This window comes from Papaver somniferum, chromosome 6, assembly GCF_003573695.1.
Source record: "Papaver somniferum cultivar HN1 chromosome 6, ASM357369v1, whole genome shotgun sequence".
Classification (NCBI taxonomy): domain Eukaryota; kingdom Viridiplantae; phylum Streptophyta; class Magnoliopsida; order Ranunculales; family Papaveraceae; genus Papaver; species Papaver somniferum.
In genome coordinates this window covers 69,856,599-69,882,999 of record NC_039363.1, presented here as the reverse complement: position 1 = coordinate 69,882,999, position 26,401 = coordinate 69,856,599, and the positions used below count along the sequence as shown (strand labels likewise).

The window sequence follows — 26,401 nt, the reverse complement described above, 5'->3', positions numbered from 1 at the left end:
TCTTAACCAACATCTGTAAAATTTCCAGGAATAAGTTCTATGCAATCATCTCATGTTACTAAAATAATATGAGAGTGGTATAATTCTAAGAAAGTTAGATGATAGACCTTAAAATCTGGATATTCAATTTTCCATTGAGCATTATAAAGTGCCAAATCTATTCTAGCACTCTTACATCCTTTATCATTAGTTCTATTGGTCCAAGTGAAATTGTTTCCAATAAACTCCATATCCATGAAACCATCTGCATCAATTGTATTGCAGACCCAATTGTTTATGGAAGATTGATATGAGGAATGACCCTTGTTGTTTAAGTGAACATTTAGATCTCCTAAAACAATTCAAGATTGAAAAATATTTTCACTGAGATCTTTGATAAAATCTCATTGTGGGCAGAGACATAAACACAAGAAAGTAGCCATTCTTGTTTAAAAGGATTAGAGTTAATAAGTAAATGAATCATGTTGTCTTGAGAGCAAGCTATATCACAAGGATACCCTTGCTTCCAAAGCAAAATGAGCCTTCCAGATAAACCCATTGAGATTACAAATAAAAAATTTAGATATCAATAGGATTGAGTTAAAACTTTGGCTATAGCTTCACTAATTTTTTCCTCTAAGAGAAAGATGATGTTTGGATTATGATTTTTAATGATATCAGATAGATGGTTTGTAGTATCCTTTGTAGCAAAACCTTGTACATTCATGGTAGTAAGATTATGGTTATTAATTACAAGAATTGGGATATTAAATAATTTTTAATTAAAATTGTAATTACAGGGAACTAATTGAAAACAAGAATAGAAGAATACCTGGTTTACCACGCCTGGAGATTCTCCTTTAAACCTTTAATAGTAGTTTTTTCTCAGACGCTGTACCATGATAAGATGGATAGGAATTAGGAGATTGATTCCTATCATCAATGATAAGAGAAGGAAATTATGTAGATTGATCATTTCGACTGGAAGAATTTTGGCTAGATTAATTTTGTTCAAAATGACTGATGAGGGTGTGAATTGGTTCTTTGGAAGCTCTTGTTGGCTGGGTATAATGTGGATCTAAGTTTTGAGCATTGTAATTGTCAAAAGTAACATCAAATTCTCCCATCACAAAATAGTTTCTTAAAAGGTTGGGATCTACACCCTCTACAACACTCGATATGTTGGAGAGAGGTGTAATCCAAGATATTAATTGGATCGACAATATTCTCAGGTAAAGATATATGATCTAAAACATTAGGGTTGCTTGGGATTCTTGCTTCCATTTTATTCCCCTTTCATTGTCTATGAATAATTTCTTCGTTATCCCTTTCCCGAATAAAATTGACTTGAATCATACCTTGTTATTGCATCCGACTGATGCAGTTGGCTCAGTTCGAGTTGCTGAGTTAACTGTGTAATTCACTGGTTGGATTTGTTCTATAGTACATGTCATAATTGGTGCAAAAATCAGATGTGATTCCTCATTAATGAGATTATATATTAATTGATGATTCGTCGTTATTTGTTGAGTCTCATTTATTGCATGCACTTGATCATTAGAGACGGTTACTGCATGTTGATCTTCTTGATTTGTAATCATCTGAGACACCTTGTTGTTGCTATTAATTGCTCCCCTAGTATAAGGATTGTTCCAAGAGGGTGGATCCAGAATGGAGTTTGAAGATATATACCCTTTTTGTTGTTGCAGCAAGAAATTAGCAATTTTTTCACAGTCTTGCTCCTGATAGTCTATAGTGTAACAGTACTCGCAAAGATTGAAAGGATGTTTTTGATAGAAGAGTTTAATCCACGCTTCTTCGCCAACCGCGTCTTTCATCCAAAACCCTCTTCTCAAAGGATATCTAACATCTATTAGAACTTTAACCTTTTGGACTTTGCCTTTAGGTACAATGCAGTATGGAGGATCGATCTGTTTTACTTCTCCCATGGATGATGCAATACTTTTGACGATAGGAGGATTGGCTAAGTCTGGTTGCATGTTATATAGTCTTAGCCAGATAAGCTGTTTAGTTATATCCACCTTGCTTCTTGGTATCATAGGATTCCATGGCTCCAAAACCAACAAGCCTCCTTCTAGAAACCAGGGTCTAAGCTTAAGAACCATGTCGTACTCCTCGATCATGTGTGTAAAAATTTATCATGTAACAATCATCCACTTCTTTTTTGATGTCGATATTTTTACTCTTAATCCAAAGTTTTTTAAGCTCCTTATCAAGCTCAGCAACTGAGTAATCCTTGGAAGAATAAACTTTTCCTAAGAAGCTAAACTTTCATTGATTACCCCCTTGAAATAAATCTTCAGTAGAGGGAATAGGTTATTTTAGGGCTTTAAGCCTTTTAGACATAGAAGTTTTTCCGTTCTATTTTGGACCTCGTTAATCTGAGGCTCCATGAGAAATCTAAAATTCTCAGAAGCTTGAATACTTAGACTAAGAAGAAGAAGAGATGTAAGCGTGCCTATAAATCTGAGCTTGTTGTGAGACTGCATAGTGAATGTCTTATACCTGTAAGAAATATTTTAAGAAAAACTCTGAGAATATAGGGGTAACTCTAGGGTTATTATGGCTGAGTATCTGTTGTTAAGGGTGACAACGTGGGAGAATAAAAAAACATAAAATCCTAAAACCACTGAAAAAGTAGATTCTGCAGCAAAGTAATCTTTTTGATCTTCTTGTGAAAATCAGCCAACAAAAGGTGATAATCAAAAGGTATAGAGAGAGGAAATCCAACCAAGATGATGGGATAATCAGGGAAAACCACTCTAATTGTCTCAGATAATCATCCAAGCACTTCGAACCAGGACCTATAAAAGAAAAGAAAAGGAAAACATTAGAAAAGTATGTCAAAAGGAAGATAGAACAGACATTATTGCATCCACAAGGAGAAATAAAAGATCAAAGACAAGAAATTGAAAAGAATTGGGAAGAAGATACAACCGAGTTAACTCTGAGTTCTATCCTCATATAAACAAATTTACTTGCTTTGGCATTATTTGTGTTTTATATCATTATCATTAGAAAATTGATGTTTCTATGAAAGATATTATTTGACTTTAACTTGAATACCACATAATAGGCTTTGTTAGCTATACTAAGTGTGACGGGAGCGTAACTTCGCAATAACATTTCTTTTATTTGTATGTTTTAATGATATCTTTGTGTTTTATAAATAGAGGATCTCTGGATGTGTATTATAACATTTCACATACTTTGTTGTTTTGATAAAAACAAACTGCATTGGGATGATAAACTTCTCAGTCTTGTTAGGCATATCTGCTATGAACTTACCAACCTCGGTCGCCCTATCATCTGCTTTCCTTTTATGAAAAAATGTCTGCAAAGAGAGAAATAAAGTTTCACATACATAATAACATCAAGAAATCAATTCATCATCCAAAATCAACTGCTAAATACACTAAAGTATCAACATTTATAATGACTATTAGGAGTTCATCAACCAAAATGAAACTGCTAAATACACTATGAAAGAACAGTTATAATGAAGAGTTATCACTATTAGGAGTTTCATCATCCAAAATAAATTGCTAAATACAATAAGTATCAACAGTTGTAATGAAGAATTATCACCATTAGCAATTCATCAACCAAAACGAACTTCTAATTACACTATGAAACAACAATTATAATGAAGAGTTTTCACTATTAGCAGTTCATCATCCAAAATGAACTTCTAAATATACTAAGTATCAATAGCTGTAATTGAGTTTCAACATGCAACCCAATAGTCTCATCCTGATTTTCAACATTCACTTTATTGTTAATTTCATCAGCCAACAATGCATTTTTGTACTAAGTGTCGAAAGCAAGTTGTAAGAGTTCTATGATAAAATTTGTGATAAGTGCATATTTCACATATATTTGGTGTAAATTCCATGCTAGTAATTGCTTGTATTCTTGCAAATTATTGTATATTACGCTTGTTTTCTCTTATTTGTGTATTATTAGGTGAATCATCCACAAAGAAGTGAATTTACGCTTAATTGTGCAATAAAAGAAGCTAGATAAAAGTGGAGAAGGGCCAAAGACCAAGTGGAACTCGTTCAAGTACAAGATTTATACTTTTCATTATGTAGAAGACGAGAAGACAAAGGCAATGGCGAAAGAAAGGAGTCATTTTGAGTTCGTATGAAGAAGTTATGAGCAAAACAAGAACTTAGAAGACTAAAAGGGCAAAATGATCATTTTCTAAGGGAAGTGCTATTGGGAAACCCAATCGAATGTTAAGGGACACCTTTCTATTAAGGGGAAGATTGTTTCACAGGAACTGCTAAGGGAAGTTCGGTCTTTTACAAAGGGGAAGGCAGGAATTTAAATGATATTAAGGAAGACGCCGAATTACTCAGGGCACCTCTTCTTCTTCCTTATTGTGAACATGAATAACATGAGCTGTTCTTAATGGTGGTCATCATGATGATCACGATGGTGATGAATTTGATCAGCAATGGGTACTATCCTGATTTCGAATTTGAATACATCACTAGGTTCCTGGGGACGATATAAAGCATGGGTACTAGCCTGATTTCGATAAATCAATCATACTCGAGTTTGGAAGTGGATTATTTGTTGCTGCCATTGATCCGATCTTGGAGATGAAGAAGATTGCAGGGTTACAGAGTCAGTTAAGAGATGGTTGCAGTCGAGCTTGGTTTGCTGGCATGGTGTTAACACAATATCAAGTACGTGTATAACGTGACGGTAGTTTCTCTTTTAAGAGTTTGTACTCTTTGGAATTGCTTGTATGTCAGGAAACCATAAGTTAGGAAACACTTTAGCCTAAAGTTCAAGCAAAGTTTGTACATATAAATATTGTATATCTTTACGATTCTTCTTGTACAATTATAATCAATAATAAAAATCCAGTTTAAGTTTATTATTCTCTTCTTCTAAGTTAACCTGAACCTAAGTAGTTCTAGCTTGGTATCAGCTAGGTTTCTAGATCCTCAAAACCATGTCTACTGAATCCTCCACTATTTCCTCTACAATCTCCTCTACAACATCTGATCTTATTTCATCTACTGTCCCTTCACAATCTTCAACCATGGCACCTATTCAATTCTCTCAACCTCATTATATAATTATTGTTAAACTAGATGAAAACAATTATTCCTTATGGCGTGCTCAGTTTTTGCCATATCTCCAAGGCTATGATTTAGATGGTTATGTCACTGTTGAAAACCCTTGTTCTACACCTACCCTTGCTGATGAAACTCCTAAACCCGCTTTCGTGTCATCGAGAAAACAGGACACAATTCTGGTTAGCTGGCTCTCCTCTTTCACTAACTCCGGTTGTCCTTCATCATGTACATCGTCTCACTACGTCTGATGAAATCTGGACCTCTCTCGAAGCTCAATATGCGTCCAAATACGATGCTCAAATTCACCAGCTTCACTACGAGTTACGTGCCTTAAAGAATGGTTCTCAATATATCCGAGCATACATAGATCGTGCTCGAGATTTGGTTGATAGTCTTGCTGCTGCCAATACAGTTGTTACTGATAAGGAATTTTGACACTGCGTCCTTGGTGGTTTGGACAGTTCATATGATGCCATTGTTACGTCTTTAACCACCACAATGAGTTCGCTGACTGTGAAAGATTTTCTCACGTTTCTCCTGACTTTTGAACTGCGTGTTGAGCAACATACAAAGATGTTGAATTCTCAACCAGTTGCTAATGTTGCTGCACCGTCCCGTACCGCTGCACCAAGCTCGTCTCGCTTCTCCACAATCAACATCTCTTCCTCAATGCAGTATGCTACTGCACCAAGGTCTTCCCCAAGCTCGTCTCGCTTCTCTGTGTCCTAACGGTCTCAAACCCAACGCAGTGCTGGTCGTTCAGAAATCCCATGTCAACTCCGTGGTCGTAAGAATCATGAGGCTCCGGACTGCTGGAATCGTTTTGATCGAAGTTTTCGTCCTCCTCGACGTCAACCACTGTCTTATACACCTCGCGCATATGCTGCTCAGACAGGCTTACTGCCAACTCCTCCATGGACTCATGATAGTGGTGTTACAGTTCAATACCTGTATGAATGACACCGATCCTCATCCAATGTGGAGAACAAGAGCAACCTTAATTTCTGAAAACAGCTCTTTCTAAAACCCTAAAATCCAGTGAGCTAGGAAACAGGGAAGAAAGAGAAACCCTAGTTTATACTAGGACATGTAGACGGTATGTGAAAGAAGGATATAGTTGGAAATTTAGTAAAAGTGGAGGTCATATATGTAATATAAGCATCTAAAAATTTCATCTGAAAGAAGGATATGGTTGGAAAGTAAGTAAAGGTGGAGGTCATATATGTAATATAAGCATCTAAAAGTCTAAAAAGAACAAAGCGGAGAGCAGGTAAGGAATTCTGAAATTTGACCAAACACATGCATTATTCATTCAAAGTTTCATACATGTTCTTGAGACTATCTCTGATTTGACTTTTAACAGCCCTAATTTTATCTTATTATTCTTGTGATCTCTATAAATAAACTTAACCTTACTTTTAATTTGTTGTAAAATTTTCTTTGTTTAATTAGAAGAAACCCCCAAATTTTGATCAAGATGCATGATTTCTGTTTTACAATCCCATATGGGTTGATTCTTGTTGCTGGGGGGTTAATAGGATTTGCAAAGAAAGGAAGTATAGCTTCTTTGGCAGGTGGTTTGGGTACTGGTTTCTTGCTCTTACTTGCTGGTTATATCAGTCTCATAGCTTTTGGCAAAAGAAAGAATTCCTATTTTGCACTCATTCTCGAAACAGGTATAAACATTTTGTTTTTATTTGCTGATTTTAATTTCTAATAAGAAAATTATTTTGATTTATGTGAGAGATTTGAATTTTTGTTCTTTAATTATGCTAAGCTTCATATTTAGTTTGCTTAAATGTATGAAATTCTCATTTGATCTATAATTGATTTGAAATGATGTTAGAATAAGGGTTCTTGATTGTATTTTCCAGATTAGAAACTAGTACCTATGGGATCATTATTATGGTGGGTGGTGTCATTGGAGGTAGAATGGGATTGATTATGTGAGGGAGATTGGGTAGATTATTGTGCGGTAGGAGGTGGTTCAGTGATATTGATTTAAGAATAAGAAATTAGGAGAATAGGAGTCCGCAGTTATGTGAATCTGACATTGGATGTTTATAAAGTAGTTTTCTTGGATGTGACAAGTTGTCCTTCAAAATAAGGTGGAGGCAAAGAGAAGAGAGTGAAGATTGCATTGTGTTTAGATTGTGACTTCTGAAAATGACTGCAGCTCGAATAGGTGGAGATTTGATAAAGTTATTGGAATAAGTAGTTACATGGAGGGATACGTCTAGTGAATGTGATCAATCATAGGGATGGATTTGCAGCCGAAGTTGCTAGTTTTAGGCTACCAATACTGCATTATCAGACTACTAACACTGCTCTATCAAAACAGTGGTTTTCATATTCATTTTACCAGTCACCATAATATCGATGATGATTCATGCAAATCATACCCTAAGGACGCAGTGTGTACACTTTAAGGAAACCTTTAAATTCATTGTATAAGGAAACCTTTAAATTCATTGTAAATTGATATGTATGTAGCAAGAAAGCAACTCAAGAGAATAAGTAGGATGTCTTAGCAAGTGTTGTTTCTCCTCGTTGTTTATCTGCGTGTGGAAGTCCTTGTATATTCATCTAAGTATTTCGATCGACAAAAAAATATGTGATCCAAATGATTTTGATTGCTACGGGTTTTCCTGTGTTGAATGATGTGTGAGAATTTTCATACTAGGATATTTCTTTTTTTTAGAAATCCTTTACTTTTAGTACTCTCTTATTTTATGTCCATTATCGATTTAGTCTTATATGTGTTCTTCCCTTTGTTCATACTATGTTTGCATTCAACAGTTTGTGCGTTCGTACTTACATGGGTCATGGGACAAAGGTACATGGAAACCTCCAAGATAATGCCAGCGGGTATTGTTGCTGTAATAAGGTACTTACCTTCTAGTTAAACTAAGGCGGTTTTGTTAATTATGTATTTCGATGCCTTGCTTCTCCCACACACACACTCTATGTCAAAGCAATCTGCTTTTCTAATAGCATGATTCATGAAACTAATTTCTTTTCTTCACTACTTATACTGTTAATATCAAGTACCATGTCTTCCTCATGTAAAGTCTTCTGAGTGAGTGATCTTATTCTCATATGGATCACTTGATATCTTCCATCTGCTGTAAGCATGGAGTTCAAGAAGAAAAAAAATTGTCGACTTTTCGCTCTTTGTACAAAGATGTCTCACAAAATGAATCATAAACAAGTTAGCGTAATCTTTCCCTTAAAAGAGTGTGGGGCACACTTCAAAATTTTGTTGGTTGCTCAGGACTGGCTTTAATGGTTCATTTTTGTTTCTTGTTTCCAGCGCTGTTATGGCTGCATTTTACCTATACAAGATTGCAACTGGTGGCAACCATTTTCCCTCCTCCTCCGAGAAAGCAAAGTGATACATTCTGGCTGGATATCGGGTTAATATTTGTAATGTGAAATTTAAAATTCCCTGCACCCTTTTAACTTAAATTTCTATGTTGTGTAATTCTTGTTTGTATTGTTGTTCACTATGTAACCTAATTAACTACTGGGATTTTCCACTTAATTGATTATGAATCAAATCATTGTTTGTGCAACACAATTGTGCCCTATTACACTTATGTTTTGGGAAGTTTTTTGTTCTCATCATTAATATGCCTTGTATGAAGTGTGAGAGTGAAGTGTGCAAACCATAGAAAATCAGGGGTTTTGTCAGTAGGTTTTTATTTGGTATCACTAATCATATACCGGGGAATGTATTTATTTGCTTGTTCATTATTCACCAGTAAAACCGGTTGGCATTCTAAATTTTACTTTACCTGTTGCAGTTATTACCTGGTGGATGTCACTGAACAATGATATTTGCGTTCCTCTCAAAACAGAACCATCGGTTATCAGATATTAGTTTGTCTAAAAAAGCCATAGAATCCAAGCTCTGATCTAAGTTTAGATTGTTAGGTCATTGCAATTAATCTAGTCCTAAGAATATAATCTGTTATTGATCCGTCTTATTCAGTCGTTTGTCTTGATCTTGCTTCCTTCCTTTTGGAAGGTCATCACCAGATATTGTGAGTTTTTGTCCTCATCCTCTGGGAATCAAATAAATACAAGATTCTATGTCATTTTTGTTTTCACATTCGGTTCACATTTGTTTAGTTGTACATGTAGTTATATTGACAGGTTCATTGGAGAAGAGAAGAATGGTGCATAAAGCTGACAGGATGCGTGGTGGAAGACAATTAAATTGGTTAATCTGCTTTGTGTTTCTATCTGTGTGCAAGTGTCCAAACATTTCTTGTGTTCACCAGCAGGATCAGCAAGATAACAACAGCAGAAAGAGTTAAAGCAAATAAAGCTCAAATCTGTCACCAACAGACCCCATTCATTTATCATCTTCTTAAGTAACTCCGAAGGCTTTGCCTATATATACATCTCTTTCTCTTCAGTCTTACATATAATATTTCTTCTCCCTCTGTCTCCCTACATCATGAGTCCTGCAATTTTCATTACTTTCCTCTTGTTTATCCCTGTCATATTCATATTCTTCATCAAGGGAAGTAGGAAAACAGCCAGCAGGTTACCACCTGGCTCACTAGGGGTTCCTATGGTAGGTCAAAGCTTCAGTTTGCTCTATGCAATGAAAAAGAACACGGCTGAAAAATGGATACAAGAGAGAATAAGAAAGTACGGGCCAGTTTCGAAACTAACATTGTTTGGGACTCCAACAGTTATGATTCATGGACAGGCAGCAAACAAATTCTTGTTTACTAGTGACTGCAACACATTGGGTAATCGGCAACCAGCATCGATTATGAGAATACTTGGCAGTCGAACTTTGTTTGAATTGAGCAGTGATGATCACAAACGCGTCAGAGGTGCGCTAGTATCATTCTTGAAGCCTGAAGTTTTGAAACAATATGTTGGGAAAATGGATTTACAAGTCAGGATGCACCTTGAATCACATTGGCAAGGGAAAGAAAAAATCACGGTACGTTCTCACTGCTATGAACTGGTTTTCTTTGATTTTTCCAAGTACTGTGAGACTATGCAAAAGTTGTGCGTTTATGATGTTTGAAAGTAATAATGCAGGTCTTACCTCTGATGAAGACTCTCACGTTCACCATAGTATGTTCTCTGTTGTTTGGACTCGATGCAGGGGAAAGAAGAGATAAATTTGTAGAACATTTTTGAATGATGATAGGAGGGATGTGGTCAGTACCAATAAACCTACCTTTTACCCGCTTCAATCATAGTCTTATGGCAAGTTCCAAGGTCCAGGGCATGATATTGCAGCTAATAAATGAGAAGAGAACAGCTTTGACTCAGCAAACTGATCATCAGGGACAACAGCAAGATCTTATAACATGTTTGTTAAACATCAAAGATAAAGAAAATGACATGAATAACTTGGTAGCGCCAACTGATCAAGAGATTATTGACAATGTCAGACTGGTCATGACAGCTGGATATGATACATCTTCTATCCTTCTTACTTTCTTAATAAGGCTCTTAGCCAGTAATCCAGTTGTTCATGCCTCCATACTCAAGGGTAGGTTCGCTTTCATCAAATTATGTACATATTTCTGCAGGATATAAAAATGGTAGACATTTTAATCTTTTGACAGTATTGCATATTTGCAGAACAAGAAGAGATAGCTAACAGCAAGACATCGAGAGATGAGTTACTGACATGGGAGGATCTTGCGAAAATGAAGTATACTTGGAGGGTAGCAATGGAGACTCTTAAGGATGATCCCTCCTGTTTTTGGTGGATTTAGAAAGGCCTTAAAAGATGTAGAATTTGGTGGATACTTAATCCCTAAAGGTTGGCAAGTAAGTATCCATGCTGAACTAACACTGAGAAGGAAATGCAAATTTTACAACTTTTCAACAGAGAATTATGCAAAAACTATCTGCTTTTGGTTTAGATTGTAGCAGTAAGTGCTTAGTAATGTAACATTAAGTGCTTATTACTAACTACGGTCCCATTTCTTTCTTCTGTCTAAACAGATATTCTGGGCTGCTAGCTTAACTCATATGGATGAGAGTATATTTGAAGAACCATCCAAGTTTGATCCGACACGCTTTGAAAACCAATCATCAACCATCCCTCCTTATTGTTTTGTAGCATTTGGAGGTGGACCAAGGATGTGTCCAGGATATGAATTCGCAAGACTTGAAACTTTAATCACGATTCACCACTTAGTCACCAGGTTCACTTGGAAGTTGTCTTGCTCTGATAATAGTTTCATTAGGGATCCAATGCCTGAACCTGTTCGAGGGCTACCAATCGAAATTCAGACCAGGAAACTAGAATAGTCTGTTGCTAATTGTTACAAGCTTTGGTACCTGACACTGGTGACTGGTAGTTGATGATAAACAGGAAATTATTCAAATTAAATTTCCTCTTCTTATATACTTATTCGAATAATGTCAGTAATATTTGGGTCATGAAGGTACATCAGAATCATTGCTTTTTGTTCAGGTAACGGAGTTGATTGATGGATGGCATCATCATAGGGTTAACTCTGCATCATAGTCTTGGCATTTCTTAGCTGCATGGCCTCAAATCTCGAGGCCCAACTCATACCTCACATCTTCCTATTACTATTTTTCGTTCTTTCTGTTACTGTACACCTCGTCAGTTTAGTTTCCCCATAAAACAATTTTCCTTGTTCGTCCACCTTTTTCACGCATCAACAAACTGTTCTTGGAAATATATACCCCACCGCAGAACTTAAAAGCAAAAGCCAACGCTGAAATACTTACTAGTTTTATGTATACGAGCTAAACTTATACAGCGTTACGACATACACATGAGCTTAATATAAGCTACTAGAATAGACATCACCAGTTAGTTATTTCGGTAACTCCTTTGCCCAGATGTTATTTCGGTAAATTGCTACAGACTGGAATTACAGCTGGTAAGGCAGAAGAGTTACTTGGGAAAGGGATAGTCCAGGGCTTTGTCACTGAACTCAAGTAATTGATGGCCCAGATGTCCCTTACCCACTGTCTAAAAATTCAGTGGCTAGAGTTTACTTGGGGGCATTCTCCTCACAGAATCAGGTTATTATGTTTGAAATTAGCAAAGACAGATTACCCTTGAGTTCTATGACAATGCAGCTGTGATTCAAAGTTAAGAAAAACAGGAACTCAATCACTACTGAAAGGGTTGAAGGCTCACAAAGGCTCAACAGTTTCGGCAATGATTTCAGTTAGATCTGACTGCCTGCAATACAAGGCGTAAGCAACCACAACAGTGCAATATTTTGGAAACATTTTCCTGGAACCGGGTTCATTTAAAGCATTACTAATATCCACATCAGCCTTCCTATAGGAGACTATGGTTAACCATTATGAGATCATAGGGGCTGGGTTCAACCTCCTTCCTAATACTAACCATTTGATTTGCTTCTCCCTAACCTTATTTGCTATTGTACTAAAGTTTTGACCCCTTTCTGACATGTAAACCCAGCAACCGAAAACCTAGCTCAACTGTTAATTTGTTGAAGGTTGTTGTACAAATACTAAGGTAACAATGTGAGAAAGTAGTATCACAATTCATGGTTATATCAATCACATTCTCAATAAGAAGTTCTTTCTTTTGTTTTCTTATTGGAACCTTCTTAAATGATGTTAATCAATTTCACCATAAGAAGAAAGATTCTTAGCATCAACTATACAGGTGTGAATCCCAAAATGTATTTCTACCAATTGTTTCCCCACATACTGTACAGGTATTATATCCTACATACATTTTTTGTACACTTCGTTAATCACTTATATAACCTTTTTCACATATTTATCGAACAATATAAATGGTATAACTAACAGAGAATGGACAGAGATTAAACTCAGGAATGACTACAAGACTAACTAAAAAGAACAAAGGAAGTAGCTTAACAGTTCTTAGGCCTGTAATATTCAGGAGGTAGAGTTGGGCACCTCTCGTTCATATGAGGATATGGATCCATGGTGTTGTAATCAGGTAGGTCCATTCTATACTTGCCTTTAATTTGACAGTAGGGAAGCTTCACGTCGTCCCCGTCGTTGCACCATGCTGGCAGGCGGCTTGAGTTATTTTTGAATAACTTAAGGGTGTATGCATCTTTTATCTGCATTTCATAAACTCTCAACATAAAGAATCATGCATAGAAGAACAAGGACTATCTAGCAAGGAGAGGTTTATAAAAGAAAAAACAGATACTACTCTTTGGTTAGCAGAAGAAAAGTTAATAACCGTAGGCGTACAATTATTTTCTAGACACTTACCGTAAACTCGGTAACTTGGATGGAGCTTGCAATTGGATCAAACAGTCCAGCCTCTTTATACATTTCAAGAATGAAGGCGACACAAGAGGTTGATGCCCCATCAGAATAAACCCAGTTGTCTTGTTCAGGGATTGTCAGCAATTTATCGAAAGGCAGACCACGCTTTTCAGTTTCTACTAGAACCTCGGGAAGGCTAAGATTCTGCAGGTAACACATGTAGCATTTGTTTTAGCAAATACACAATATTTAACATAGTTTTGTTTTTTATATGTACACAGGGGACTCTAACCTAGATAAAACAAGATAACCGAATGGAAATTATCCCAATGTCCTTGTTCATGTTTTCTTAACCTTTAACTGCAAGTCTAAATAATTTGACCCACCGCTCAAATTCAGAAGGTTATGGTCAACCAAGGCTTCATAACCTAAACTTCAAAAAAATACGATTAAGAAGTTGATCTAGACACAAAAACTTGAAGAATAAGCAAATGGCATTAGATGAAAACAAGCCCACCTGGGTACCAAGCCTCTTGTTCAATGCTTCATTCCAGATATTAGCAGCATATGCCGGCTGTATTTGATTAAACACCGTCATAAAAGAAGCAACCTGGATATAACAGTTAGCAATCAGATAAAAAGTTGTATAACTAACTAACACAAATGATTGAAATATGATTAAAAAAAAAAAAGATAATACAGAAATGAAGTTGGGGATACCAAATGTGCGTCCAATGGAGGTGGGTAATTCCCATCTATAGTGTCTATCCAGCTAAATATCATATTATGGTAGCCATATTGTTTCTTTGCCATTCTTCTCGCATATTCCCAGGCTGCAGTCTCATTGAATTTGACCCGAATGTCAGGGTGCAAAGGTAGCAATGCAATATGAGGATTAGCATCGTCTTTAGTATGCTCAAAGTTCCACCATTCATCCCATGGCATCAGCGCAATAATATTTTCCCCCTAGGATGATAAAAGATCACTTCGGCATTATTCACTATAAAGGAAAGTTAATAGATGCGCCACTGTGTTGAAAAATACTTCACGGACACAGGATGTTATGTGGTAGCTATTATGCAAGTATTTTCAGTTGAAGCATGGTCAAGTTCAAGAATAAAATAAAATACAGATGTGTGTACTCTCTTTTGTATACTTATTTTTACCTTCTCATTTTCATGACCAGATTCTCCAACCCATAACTTTCCTTCGGAATCTTTCAAGCAAACTGCTGTACGCCCGGCATAAGATCCGGTAACCCACTTCTCCATGGTCTCGAAACCTCCCCATAGCCCGCGTATTTTTGATATGGCTAAGAAATCTCCCGAGTGAATGCTATCGACCGTTATATTTGTAACCCATGGCTGAGCACGTACACCAAAGGATGCTCCCATGTGTTTCTCGAGAAAAGCAAGATTTGAATTCTCACCCCATCCAGTATTTGTGAACAAAGGAAAGACATCCCAAAGGGCTAGAAGTGTTCCTATCATCCCTGAATGCATAAGGAAGATTGATACGCCATTATTTTTAACCTGGTTTCAGAGACATTGAAGGTAAAAAAAAAAACCATAAGTAAACAGGAACTTTTAGCAAATAACTGGAACATCAAGCAAGTTGTTCACGGAGGATCTGGAAAAACTTACATAGTCATATTCAGCTCTCCCTACCCACTCTTTCAGCTCAAGAGTATGTTTCCGGGCCAAGAAGTAGTAGTCCCATGTCACACGGTATGGAGTTGCAAAGATGTAGAGATCCATACATGTCCAACTATGTGGCTTACTAGTCTGCAAGGAAGAGAAAATTTCCGTCACCAACCACAATTGACATTCATAACCTCCAAAAAGGAGAGTGTTAATTGTTTTTTTAGACTACCTGCACTCACAAAGTTAATTTCTCAGACGACTCACCAAAACTATCTTAAATCTCTTAGGATACTAAAAAGATATTTATTGAAGAAATGCCTTTCCCGGCCTCCATCTGATATGTTATAGCTGGAGAAACGAATCAACAATTAGATTTCTCCAGCTTTTTTTGCACCTTTAAGGATATATATCTTGAATCGAGCAACCTTTAAGGATATATATCTTGAATCGAGCAACGATAAAATCTCTTGGATAGCTTTATAACTTGAAATCAATATAGTTCGAAGTGAAAATGGATTCCGCCAATATATGAGAAAAGATAAAAAAAATGAAAACATAATCTAAATATTGCTGAACAATTTAAAAAGATTCAGCTGATTTGTATTCACTATTATACTTGTACAGATTAGTTTCAAATCAATACTATCCTTGGATAGATTAGGATACTTATAGTAATGCAATTCATTCTTTTAGAAACAAAACCACCACCACCTAGCCATTTCCTCATGCATCTCTTGATCATCATCCAGGAATTAGCTTAAACATTCAAAACCTCAATTTCCTACGGTTTAAATCCCTAAAAATAGATACCAGCTAAAATTATGAACCCAAACTTGGAACATGTATAAATTCTTAACCAATCAGGTAAAATGAAAACTCATATTTCATAACATGATTTCACCATAACAGAATCATATAAACTACTAATAAAATTAGAAGGAAAAAAAAATGCGTCTGTGTTTACTAACCTGGATATGAAGAGTACCACCACCAAACTGACTACCTGTTTTATTATGGAACTCCATCCAAGCGTTAGTTTTATAAAAACAAGCACCTTTCCACTCAAGGGTATCATTAGAAGAAGAAGCAGCTCCAACAAAAGTAGGAAGTAGATCAACAGCACTATGAAGAGAATTCAGTATAGGCCATGATATTTTCTTAGGTACTAAAGGAAGAATATCCTCTGGATCAAACGGAGTTTTCCAAGTATACCCATAACACGATTTCACAATAGATAAAATCAAAAGAGAAATGATCGAAAAGTTTCGTAAAGAAACCCAGAGAGATCCCATGGCTTCTTCTTCTTCAATAGAGAAAGAGATAGAGGCAGAGAAGTGGCAGTCGTATAATGGAACTACTACTATAGAAGTGTTATTAGATGCCTTGAACCGTTTGTACCTTTGTGGATCCCATATGCCAAATGCGACACTAGGAATATTCTGTCCAGGTCCATAAAAACAATGCTTAATTGGTAAGTAATCAATCGAAGAACTGCATAATTAGTCTCAAGGGCTTATTCTTCAATCGGTTTTGCTTCATCAAGGCATAATAAGAAATTAATTCTCCTCGAGGACATTTTGCTGCAACCAATTTTCGTTCAGCCTTGTGCATGGGCAGCATGGCAGGACTTGCATACGAAATATCCCGAGTGTTTAAGATATCACCCTTAAAAAGAGTGTGAAACTGAAATAGCTGCATAAATGAACCAAATATACAATCATCAGAACTGTACAAGCTAGTTCAATTTTACAGCTTCTCTGGCAACCTTTTTCACATCTATATATCATACAGGCTACAGCTTACACATGGTGATTAACGGACTAACACATGGCCTACATGTCAGGGCGGAATACAGCCAATTTTGAGAACACTGAAGAAAATATCTCAGCACTTTGCTGATCTGTAGTATTTAGGGGGTAGACTTGCGCATCCCTCGTTCATATGGGGATATGGATCCATCGTATTGTACTCGGGTAGTTCCATTCTATACTTGCCTTTAATTTGACAGAATGGAAGCTTCACACTGTCTCCATTGTTGCACCATGTTGGCAAGCGGCTCGAGTCGTCTTCGAAAAACTTTAGCACATAGGCATCTTTTATCTGAATATTTCAACAAGATTAAAAAATGAATCATGCATTCACAACGAACAACAACAAGTACTTGGGAGGGCCTCCACCAAAGCTAAACAGGTAATAAAAAACTTTCTCAGTGGTTACCGTGAATTCAGTGACTTGCACAGAGCTTGCAATTGGATAAAATAATCCTGCTGCTTTATACATTTCGAGGACGAAGGCAATACAAGAAGCGGATTTCCCATCAGAATAAACCCATTCGTCTTGTTCAGGTATAGTCAGCAATTTATCGAAGGGCACTCCACGCTTTTCTGTTTCTACTAGAACCTCAGGAAGACTAAGATTCTGCAAGAAACATATACAGTTTTTTCTTCAGTGAGTATACACTATTCGCTTTATTGAAGTTTCAGTCTTTAACAGGTAATACACAGTCCTGGTTAGACTATACTGTCCACTAATAACAGAAGGGATGATGGGTGTATCAATTTTTATTTGTTTCAGTCAATGCATTAAATTTGGATACCTTGGTCCCAAGTCGTGTATTCAAAGCTTCATTCCACATGTTAGCAGCATATGCTGGCTTTAGGTGATTCCACATAGTCATAACTGAAGCAACCTGAGCATCAAATCCACATGTTGGAACAGAAAGGATGAATGCATAATTACTAGTCTTCACTACATGAAAAGGAAATCCTCATACTGATACAGAAAACAAAGGAATACCAGATGTGCATCCAGCGGTGGTGGGAAATTCCCATCGACAGTGTCTATCCAGCTAAAGATCATGTTATGATAACCGTATGGTTTCCCTATCATGCTCTTCGCATACTCCCAGGCTGCAGTCTCATTAAATTTGGCCCGGATGTTAGGATGCAAAGGTAGCAACGCAATATGAGGATTAGAGTCATCTTCAGTAAGCTCAAAGTTCCACCATTCATCCCATGGCATCATAACAATAATATCTTCCCCCTAGAATAGACATTACATAATTACATCAATAAACTCATACAATATACGATTTCTTTTTACTAAAAAATAGTGGCATTTGTGAGCATTGTCTTACCTCCTCATTTTCATGGCCAGATTCTCCAACCCAAAGATTTCCTTCAGGGTCCTTCAAGCAAACTGCAGTATGCCCAACATAAGTTCCAGTAACCCACTTTTCCAAAGTCTCAAAAGCACCCCATCGCCCACGGATTTTTGATATAGCTAAGAAGTCTCCTGAGTTAATACTATCAACGGTAATATTTGTAACCCAAGGCCGAGGACGTTCTACAAAGGATGCGCCCATGTGCTTCTCAAGGAATGCTATGTTTGAATTCTCACCCCATTGAGTATTTGTGAATAAAGGAAAGACTTCCCAGAGAGCTTGAAGTGTTCCTAGCATCCCTGATTGCATGAGAAAGATAGAGACCCCATTATGTTTAACCTGGTTTCAGAGAATGGACAAGTTAAGTCTTGGTATGTAACTTGCTTATAATTAACAGAGAAGCGGAATTTACTGAGAGCTGTGGAAAATGGAGCTGCAAACTTACATAATCATGTTCAGCTTTTCCTGCCCATTCTTTAAACTCCAGGGTATGATGCCGACCAAGAAAGTAATAATCCCATGTCACACGAAATGGAGTTGCAAATATGTAGAGATCCATACATGTGTAACTATGGGCACTGCTAGTCTGCAAATACAAAATAAATGAGAAAGTTTGCATAACTCTGAATCATTTAAGTGCAAAAACATATTAAAACAGCATAATATAACCATGTTGAAGACTTGGTAGATTCCTTCAACGGCCCGACAAGGAGAGAACTAACTGTATGCTTATTGCTTACAGTACTCCATACCAAGTAGCTACACTTAAACTTTCAAGAACAAATTAGTGACGACCAAACTCACAAAGACTATCTTAAATCTTTAAGAGATTACCAAAAACAACCTACCTGGCTACCTACTCCTGTATGTCACCTAGAAACTCGTTGGCAAGTTGGAAATAAATATGAAACCTAACAGATCAAACTGTAACAAAAAGTTAAAAACATTATCTGTACATTGGAAGAGATGTGATAAATAGCCGATCAACTGTCAGTCTCAACTAACTCATTTTCGAATTGGCGTACGAGTTTCAACTCTGTAGCAGAAAATCCTCAAGCATAAAGACCCCTACAGTCATTGACTAATCAAACCTAGAGAGTTTGGACTTAGGAAACAAACTTCCAACAAAATGAACAGCATATAATCTCTTCCATGCCTTTAAGAAATGATTCAAGGTCCTTTCTTCAGGGTCCCAAATGTCTAATTAAAAGTGCAAACTAATTTCAGATGAAAATAGTTTAACTGTTCCTATTTTAGCCACATCCTAACTATTTTAAGGCTTGGAGTAATCGGTGATGAGTTGCATCGGAAATAGTTCAAATGTTTCTGCACTCAAATACCCAGTATTCAGAAGCTCTCAAACTAGAACTCAATTCAAAGATGTAAATAATGACCCAAATCGACAATAATCGATGAAACAGCGATCACCACAAAACCCCCAATTCTCCAATTTCTCTAAAAAAAAAAACCAACAGGCCAAAAAGAAACGCAGAAATTTTCTAATTTCATGAGAAGAAATTTTCAACAAATCCTAAATAGAACACCCCAAAACCTCAAAAGAGCTAAATACCGAATTAAAATTCGGAAGGAAAAAACAAAATTTATTAGTCTGACCAACCTGGATATGAAGGGTTCCCCCACCAAACTGACTACCAGTTTTATTATGAAATTCCAACCAAGCAGTAGTGTTATAGAAACAAGCACCTTTCCATTGAAGGGTATCATTAGAAGAAGAAGTTCCAACAAAAGTAGGAAGAAGATCAACTGCACTATGAAGAGAATTCAGTATAGGCCATGATATTGCTTTAGGTAATAAAGGAAGTACATCTCTTGGATTAAAGGGTGTTTTCTCCCAAGCATATCCATAACTGCAGGTTAAAGATATAAACATAACAAAAATGTAAAATTTCTTCAATAAAAACCACTGAGATTCCATGGCTTCCACGGAAAGCGTATAGAGGGAGGAGGGAGCAGAGGCGAGGTGGTTTAAGAAGAAATAGGGATGTATTGGGTTCTTGGAAATATGAATGAAAATATCAACTGAAAACGAAATATCGTTGGGGGAATTGATTATTAGGCTTTAGTTGGAGTGTACATCAAAGTATCAGACCACTTGTCTGGTTATCTTTGCCCATGTCTGGCTCGATTGGAATCAAGTATTTTCTTTTCTCTACTCTCCTTCAATATCCAAGAACTCAACAATAAATACTGCTCATAAAAACTATTATATGACAATTAGTTACTATTTTTTATAGGGGAAAGAAAGTGCAAAAAAGAGAAAAGAGGATATCCAAGTTTGAAGTGCAAGATTTGTTTTTGTTTTCAATTTATAGATATGGAGTGTTGTGATGAAATGGTCTTAGGTGCAATACTTGTTTTTTTGTTTCCGTAACTGAATATAGGAGTTATGGTGTGTCGAAGAATGCATAGTGCATTGAAATTAGGATACCGTTGTTGTGTTCTTTCCTTGACATGAAAAGTTTAACAGTCATTTGACATGGAAAGGAACCTATTGTTCTTTCTTTCTTTTTTTATTCAGACTCAGCGTTGCAGTCAACTATTATTTGCAACACCACCCCGCAAAGCCCTGATCTAAGTATGCAACGTGTCTTAGAGTTGTTTTACAGTGTTTGTGGTCCGGACGTTGTGTTTGTTAATCATTATTTAAGTCCTGAGTGTTAAATGAACACGATTAGGCTTATCCATCCATATAGAAAACTTGCCATGAACTATTATTGTACACGGTTCCAATTTCCTAGATCATAGTGTATATTCTTATATGTAATTTCAATACAAAATTCTCACATGTTTACATGAACTTCTAACAAGAGTTTCATCTAAACGTAGAAAATGTTTTCCTGATTCTCAAGTTATCTTAGCTAGAATTCAAAGAAACTGTAGTCTTAAAAGTCTATAAATAAAGAGACTCAAACAATTGGGATTTTCAATTCCTGACATTTCTATATCCTAGTTATATGCTAGAGTCGTCCTTTGTTAACCTAAGTTTCCTCTGAGAAACATAATTAGGTTCACGACTTAAATACTTCACTTAGGGATTCATGCAGCTAGGTCCGACTATCTTTTCCTTGATAGTTCGTGTTTCATGATCTTGTTATTTCTGTTTGTCGAGGTTTTTGTCAATCTCCTTCAGGAACGAGATATATAGAAATCACAAATTTTTGTTCGTCTCAGAATCTGTGATTCGTCAAGATAGATATCTAAAACTCTTCTTTATTGATCAGTTTAATGTTGTTCTTGAAAGGTGGTTAATAATTTAGGTTTCTCGGCTAACTGAGTGTAAGTGTGTTGTATTTGTGAGGTTTGCTAGCTTTGTCTATTGTAAACAAATTTCCAAGCCTTGATCAATTTAATTTACTCACCTAGATTGAAGCAACTCTTAGGCTGTAAAGGACGTCAGCTAAGGGAATCAATTGCGTAGAGCCTTGCGAGGTTCAAGAGACGTAAGGAGCACGACTGCAACTGAATTGCTTGGAGGGTGAATTCCATCTCAACTGCATTCCGTTCTGAAGTCTGGTAGTATGCTAGTATCTGTAGCGACTTAATAAATTGGGTGTTCAAATCTAGACGTGGTCCCAGGGTTTTTCTGCAGGTGTAATTTTCCTCGTTAACAAAACTTCTTGTGTCTCGTGTTTTTCCTTTTCCACATTATAATATTTATCTTTATAATATGATAAGTACAAGTAGTGCGTAATCAATATTTGCAGATAAGTCCATATTAATTGTGATTTATTATGAGACTCGTTCTTGTAGAATTCGTATCTCAGAAGATAGATAACAAGATTCATACTTGGCAGAATTCGGATCCTCTTGATTTGGGTACGACTAGATTGATCATGGATGTTGACTTGTGATATCGTACAATGACTCTTTTACACAATCAGGTTCGCGGACATTATTGTCTAGACATATTGATTTTGGAAGAGATAAGAGAAAACTATATATAAGGCATGCAACGCTTTAGCAACAGTAACACCCATTAAACGTTGCAAAAAACCGTTACAATGTCCATATTTAAAGAAAACCACGCTTTTCAAGCATCGCGATCATCATTAAAGGCACCCATGACTTCTTTTAAGAATTAAATTTGCCTCATTGATGCATGTGACCTACTTCACCCGTTCATTCACATGACTTACCAAATTCGACTCATCTGAGATGCCACACATTGGTTTTAGTCGATTATTAGGTGAAATTTATATAACCAGTCTATAAAAATTGACTTTCCATTCGTGACTCTTCATACATGCAGCTCATATTGACAACATGAAAAGCAGTGTTTGACCTACTCAACACTCATGCTTGACATCATCTATCCATCTATGCATTTCCACACTAATTGACGTCTGTGAGATCTCACATCTATCTGGGAGCCTCAAATGCTCAACAAAAGGCCTAAATATATTCGTTTTAGTCTTCCTACCTCATACAAGCCTTACTAGTCTTATCAGACTCATCAAGACTTGTCAACATTCGCATGTCATTTTTCACTTAACATTAAAACTAGTATTTCTACTAAAATTACACGAGACATCAATAATGTCACGAATAAGGGATGTTCATCAGGGTATTGGTCTGGCGGTCTACGACATGCAGCGTAGCGCTATACCCATTATGAAAAAGTTTTAGGAATAGCGGACAGTCTACAAGAGTAGAGGAGTATTGGATGTGTAACCGTCCAGTCTTCCTTAAACAGTAGGGGCACGCAGTTCATCACTTTCACACGATCTCCACCTTCTCACTACTTCACGACTTCCACTTCCTACGATGTCAGTGTATAAAATTATGACTATGTATAATAGATTCAATAATTTATTCAAATCATAACATTTATAAGGCACAATTCTATTATCCGATTTACATAAAAGTCTTGTCTCAGTCGTATACAGAGAATTCTTCAGTTACAGTCATGCACAACCTTCGCACCTTACAGAGTCTAACACTCTGATCTCAACACTTCCTCTGCTTCCCTCCCTGAGACCAACCTTTCTCCTTCCTTTGTGACCGAAAAAAGACTGGAATGGTAATTTCTTGGTTTAGGTCAGCCTTGCACAGATTGATCTCTCGAATCTAAGTACTTCTACAGTACATTTTGTTTATGGTTTAGACTCGTTTCTCTTCAACCTACCCTACTTTCACCTTTTTCTTCAGAATCAATTTTTACCCATAAACAACTTTATATTAGGATTTAAAGGAGTAGGAACTGGTATGTCATCAAAATGACACCATACTTATTGAGAAATTTCTCAATGTAACGAGATTTGGTTAAGACCAACTTATCTTCCTTTCTTAGGATTTTAATTCCTAAAATCACATCGGCCTCTCCTAGATCTTTCATATCAGAGTTAGAATTAAGAAATCATTTTTTTCTTCCACACGAGTTATGTCAGATTCAAAAATAAGCATATTATCAACATAAAAGAAGAGAGTATGTTACACATTCATAACTATCATGCTTATTATTTGAGTTTTGTTAACTTGTGCATTCATGCACAGAATAACAACCAATCATTGTCATTGAAATTCGTAAACAATATTAAAAAAACATGATAGAAGATGTTATCTTGCAGTGGAGAATGAAAATTAACATGGGATTTTTCAATTTGTGTTTTTATAAAGAGGGAGGATTCATGGAAACTCTTAGATGGACACTATCATACATGATTTGCGCCATTTTTCCGTAAAATCCAAACGGAAATGAATTTAAATCTAATATTATGTTCCTCTTATAAGACTCTGTATTCCTACCAAAAATGAGCGCAATTCGAAATACCAAACCTCGCGATCCACCGATCTTAATTTCAACCGTTAACTTTTAATGGTTGATATTCAAAGGGTTAATGTTGGTGTTATACGTCTCGAATTATGCTTATTTTTCGTAGGAATTTAGAGTCTTATAAGAGGAACGAATCCTCAAAATATTAGATTTAAATTCATTGTCGTTTGGGTTTTTCCGAGAAAATGACGCAAATCATGTATGATAGTGTCCATCGAAGAGTGTCCATGGATTCTTCTCTTCTATAAATGCAAACTTTGCATACTCCAATGTAAAAACATCATTTTTTTTAATATTCTTTACAACTTCCTTTGACAATGATTGGTTGTTATCTTGTGCATGGATGCACAAGTTAACAAAACCCTATTGATTGTTACATTATCAGCTTTATTAACAACAAAACCATACGACAAAGCAACTTCGCCAAACTTTTTATGTCATTGCATGGGAGATGGATTCAAGCCATAAAGATATTTTATTACTCAGTCAAAAAATAGGCTTGTTTCCATATGTGGAAAGTCAAATATTATGATTTTACTACTATACCCATTAAGGGACCACTTCTTTCTCTCCATTTTCTCTCCTAATACAAAAAGGGAACCACTTTTCTCTCCTCGTTCTTTAATAACAAACGAGTGGGGACCAAAGGATAGATTAGGAAAAAACATGGAAAAGTGGCTCCAATGATTAGTTTTCTTAATTTTTGTGAAAACCAAACAAGCCTATTTTTTAGAAATGGAGGGAGTAATTTTCAAACCTTCTTTTCTCGGCCTGATAATATGAATCCTTTACGTAGTTCCATATACATCTCTTATTCTAAATCAACATTTAGAAAAGCAGTTGTGGCATCCATTCGATGTATAACTAACTTGAGAACATATGCAAGTACATTTAGACAAATAATAGATGGGATGAGATCAACATGATCATATTTGTCAAAGTTATCAATTTCATATCTTTGTTTATAACCCTTAGAAACTAATCTGGCGTGAAACTTATTAACGGAAACATCGGCATTCAGGTCCTCTCTTGAATATCTATTTACAACCTACAGGCTTGGCATTAGGAGGTAAATCACAAGTTATCCAAGTTCCCTTTGAAAAAATTGAATTTTTCTCATCATTGATAGCCTATTTCCAAAAAACAACACCTCTATAACTCATAGCCTCAAATTAGGTGTTAGAGCATTGCCCTGTTGGACCCACCAAGCGTTAGTATATCAAGCTTTATTGTCAAAGTTAGTTACAAAACTCGAGTCGCTTGATAGGTAAAATAAAGTCAACTTCGTTAGGATAGACCGGGAACAATAAAATACCGAGACTTGCTCTGGTTACTCACAAAATCTGAACATGTTGGAGTATTTGTCTGTTTAACCAGCCAAGCATTGGTCTATCAAGTTTGATTGTCATATTTTACTTCCAAACTCGAAGTTGCTTGGTGAGTTCAGTGGTGCAATGATCTAACTTCATTGTCTTGATTAATCTCTTAACCAAGGAGTTCGGATATGGCATATTAGTTGATTACATATCTTAAACGAAAGATCCTTGACTTTTGACTTGTCATATACTTTGGTATTATGATTAGAAAATGAGTTTAATTACCAAACACATCTAATCCTTTATTGTTCGGGATATGATCCAAATATATATTGTCTTACCAGCTGAAAGATTGGCAGCAAAAGTTTTGATAATTATTAAGGCGATCTACTAAATCAATTTATGAAATGAACAATTGTTCTACTGGGATATCTAGTACTGTTACGTCTATTGAGAATTGAAGTTCTGCTAGAAGTTTCAAAAAAAACAATACTGTTGAAGCTGAGTAGCTAGGTTTTTAGATTGCTTGGTATCGACTACACGAAGTTTCGGATTTGATTTTTGTGTACCGTCTTAATTCATTTAGTAATCAAATCTGGACTAGAACCTAGGGTTTTCTATACAAGATTGTAGTTTTCCTCGTTAACAAAATTTTGGTGTGTGCTTTATTTTCGTATTATAACCTTTATTATGATTAAATTTTATGCAGTTGTACGTTTGGATTACCCTTATTTAGAATAGTCTTTAATCTTTATAAGATTGAAAAGGATTATACAAGGCATATCTTCATAGGTTAATCTAAAAATAATTGTGGTGTACTTTGTACCCTCGTCTTTTCAATGGGTTTTATGATCATTGTTAACATGCATAACATACTTAGTAACATTAATAATTACATTCTCATTACCCTCTACAAGATATGTTATAAAGTTTGCACCATAATCTGTTTTTCTTCTTGTTCTCTTACTCTTTCTAGGTTCGATATCTTCAGTAGGAACTGAAATATCTTCGTCTTCTTGAGTAGGATCATAAGGTTCATAATTGCTATTAGTCTTTACGGGTTTTAGACTAAGTAATAATGGATTTTAAGCGGGTTTATTTTGGAAACCAGTCTTGTTGAAAATCTCGAAAGATTCTAC

The 26,401-nt window shown here is 36.1% G+C and overlaps 3 protein-coding genes and 1 pseudogene across 3 annotated transcripts; 2 read left to right on the top strand and 2 right to left on the bottom strand.

Annotated features, from left to right (window-relative positions):
- Window positions 1-6,374: 6,374 nt before the first annotated feature.
- LOC113287909 (protein FATTY ACID EXPORT 6-like) lies at window positions 6,375-8,673 on the top strand. Its single transcript, XM_026536785.1, has 3 exons — window positions 6,375-6,772; window positions 7,896-7,983; window positions 8,410-8,673. The coding sequence occupies exons 1-3, from the start codon at window positions 6,574-6,576 to the stop codon at window positions 8,489-8,491; spliced, it is 369 nt and encodes a 122-aa protein (XP_026392570.1). The 5' UTR covers window positions 6,375-6,573; the 3' UTR covers window positions 8,492-8,673.
- Window positions 8,674-9,046: 373 nt separating this feature from the next.
- LOC113287908 lies at window positions 9,047-11,525 on the top strand (annotated as a pseudogene).
- A 1,178-nt stretch (window positions 11,526-12,703) lies between these two features.
- LOC113287907 lies at window positions 12,704-16,471 on the bottom strand. Its single transcript, XM_026536784.1, has 7 exons — window positions 15,958-16,471; window positions 14,990-15,130; window positions 14,513-14,878; window positions 14,067-14,312; window positions 13,864-13,956; window positions 13,350-13,550; window positions 12,704-13,192 (listed from the first exon to the last, which is right to left on the bottom strand). Exons 1-7 carry the CDS (start codon window positions 16,279-16,281, stop codon window positions 12,977-12,979), a joined length of 1,587 nt encoding a protein of 528 aa, XP_026392569.1. The 5' UTR covers window positions 16,282-16,471; the 3' UTR covers window positions 12,704-12,976.
- Window positions 16,472-16,659: 188 nt separating this feature from the next.
- On the bottom strand, window positions 16,660-20,648 carry LOC113287906. Its single transcript, XM_026536783.1, has 7 exons — window positions 19,771-20,648; window positions 18,598-18,738; window positions 18,126-18,491; window positions 17,786-18,031; window positions 17,586-17,678; window positions 17,207-17,407; window positions 16,660-17,089 (listed from the first exon to the last, which is right to left on the bottom strand). Exons 1-7 carry the CDS (start codon window positions 20,086-20,088, stop codon window positions 16,874-16,876), a joined length of 1,581 nt encoding a protein of 526 aa, XP_026392568.1. The 5' UTR covers window positions 20,089-20,648; the 3' UTR covers window positions 16,660-16,873.
- Window positions 20,649-26,401: the final 5,753 nt, after the last annotated feature.

Coding starts and splice junctions, on each gene's coding strand:
- LOC113287909 (XM_026536785.1), top strand. CDS start 6,574: ATGCATGATTTCTGTTTTACAATCCCATATGGGTTGATTCTTGTTGCT. Junction 6,773..7,895: donor TGCACTCATTCTCGAAACAG/GTATAAACATTT, acceptor TGCATTCAACAG/TTTGTGCGTTCGTACTTACA. Junction 7,984..8,409: donor GGTATTGTTGCTGTAATAAG/GTACTTACCTTC, acceptor TCTTGTTTCCAG/CGCTGTTATGGCTGCATTTT.
- LOC113287907 (XM_026536784.1), bottom strand. CDS start 16,281: ATGGGATCTCTCTGGGTTTCTTTACGAAACTTTTCGATCATTTCTCTT. Junction 15,131..15,957: donor GTGGTACTCTTCATATCCAG/GTTAGTAAACAC, acceptor TCTTCCTTGCAG/ACTAGTAAGCCACATAGTTG. Junction 14,879..14,989: donor GGAGAGCTGAATATGACTAT/GTAAGTTTTTCC, acceptor CTCTGAAACCAG/GTTAAAAATAATGGCGTATC.
- LOC113287906 (XM_026536783.1), bottom strand. CDS start 20,088: ATGGAATCTCAGTGGTTTTTATTGAAGAAATTTTACATTTTTGTTATG. Junction 17,679..17,785: donor CACCGCTGGATGCACATCTG/GTATTCCTTTGT, acceptor TTTGATGCTCAG/GTTGCTTCAGTTATGACTAT. Junction 17,090..17,206: donor TGCAAGTCACTGAATTCACG/GTAACCACTGAG, acceptor TGAAATATTCAG/ATAAAAGATGCCTATGTGCT.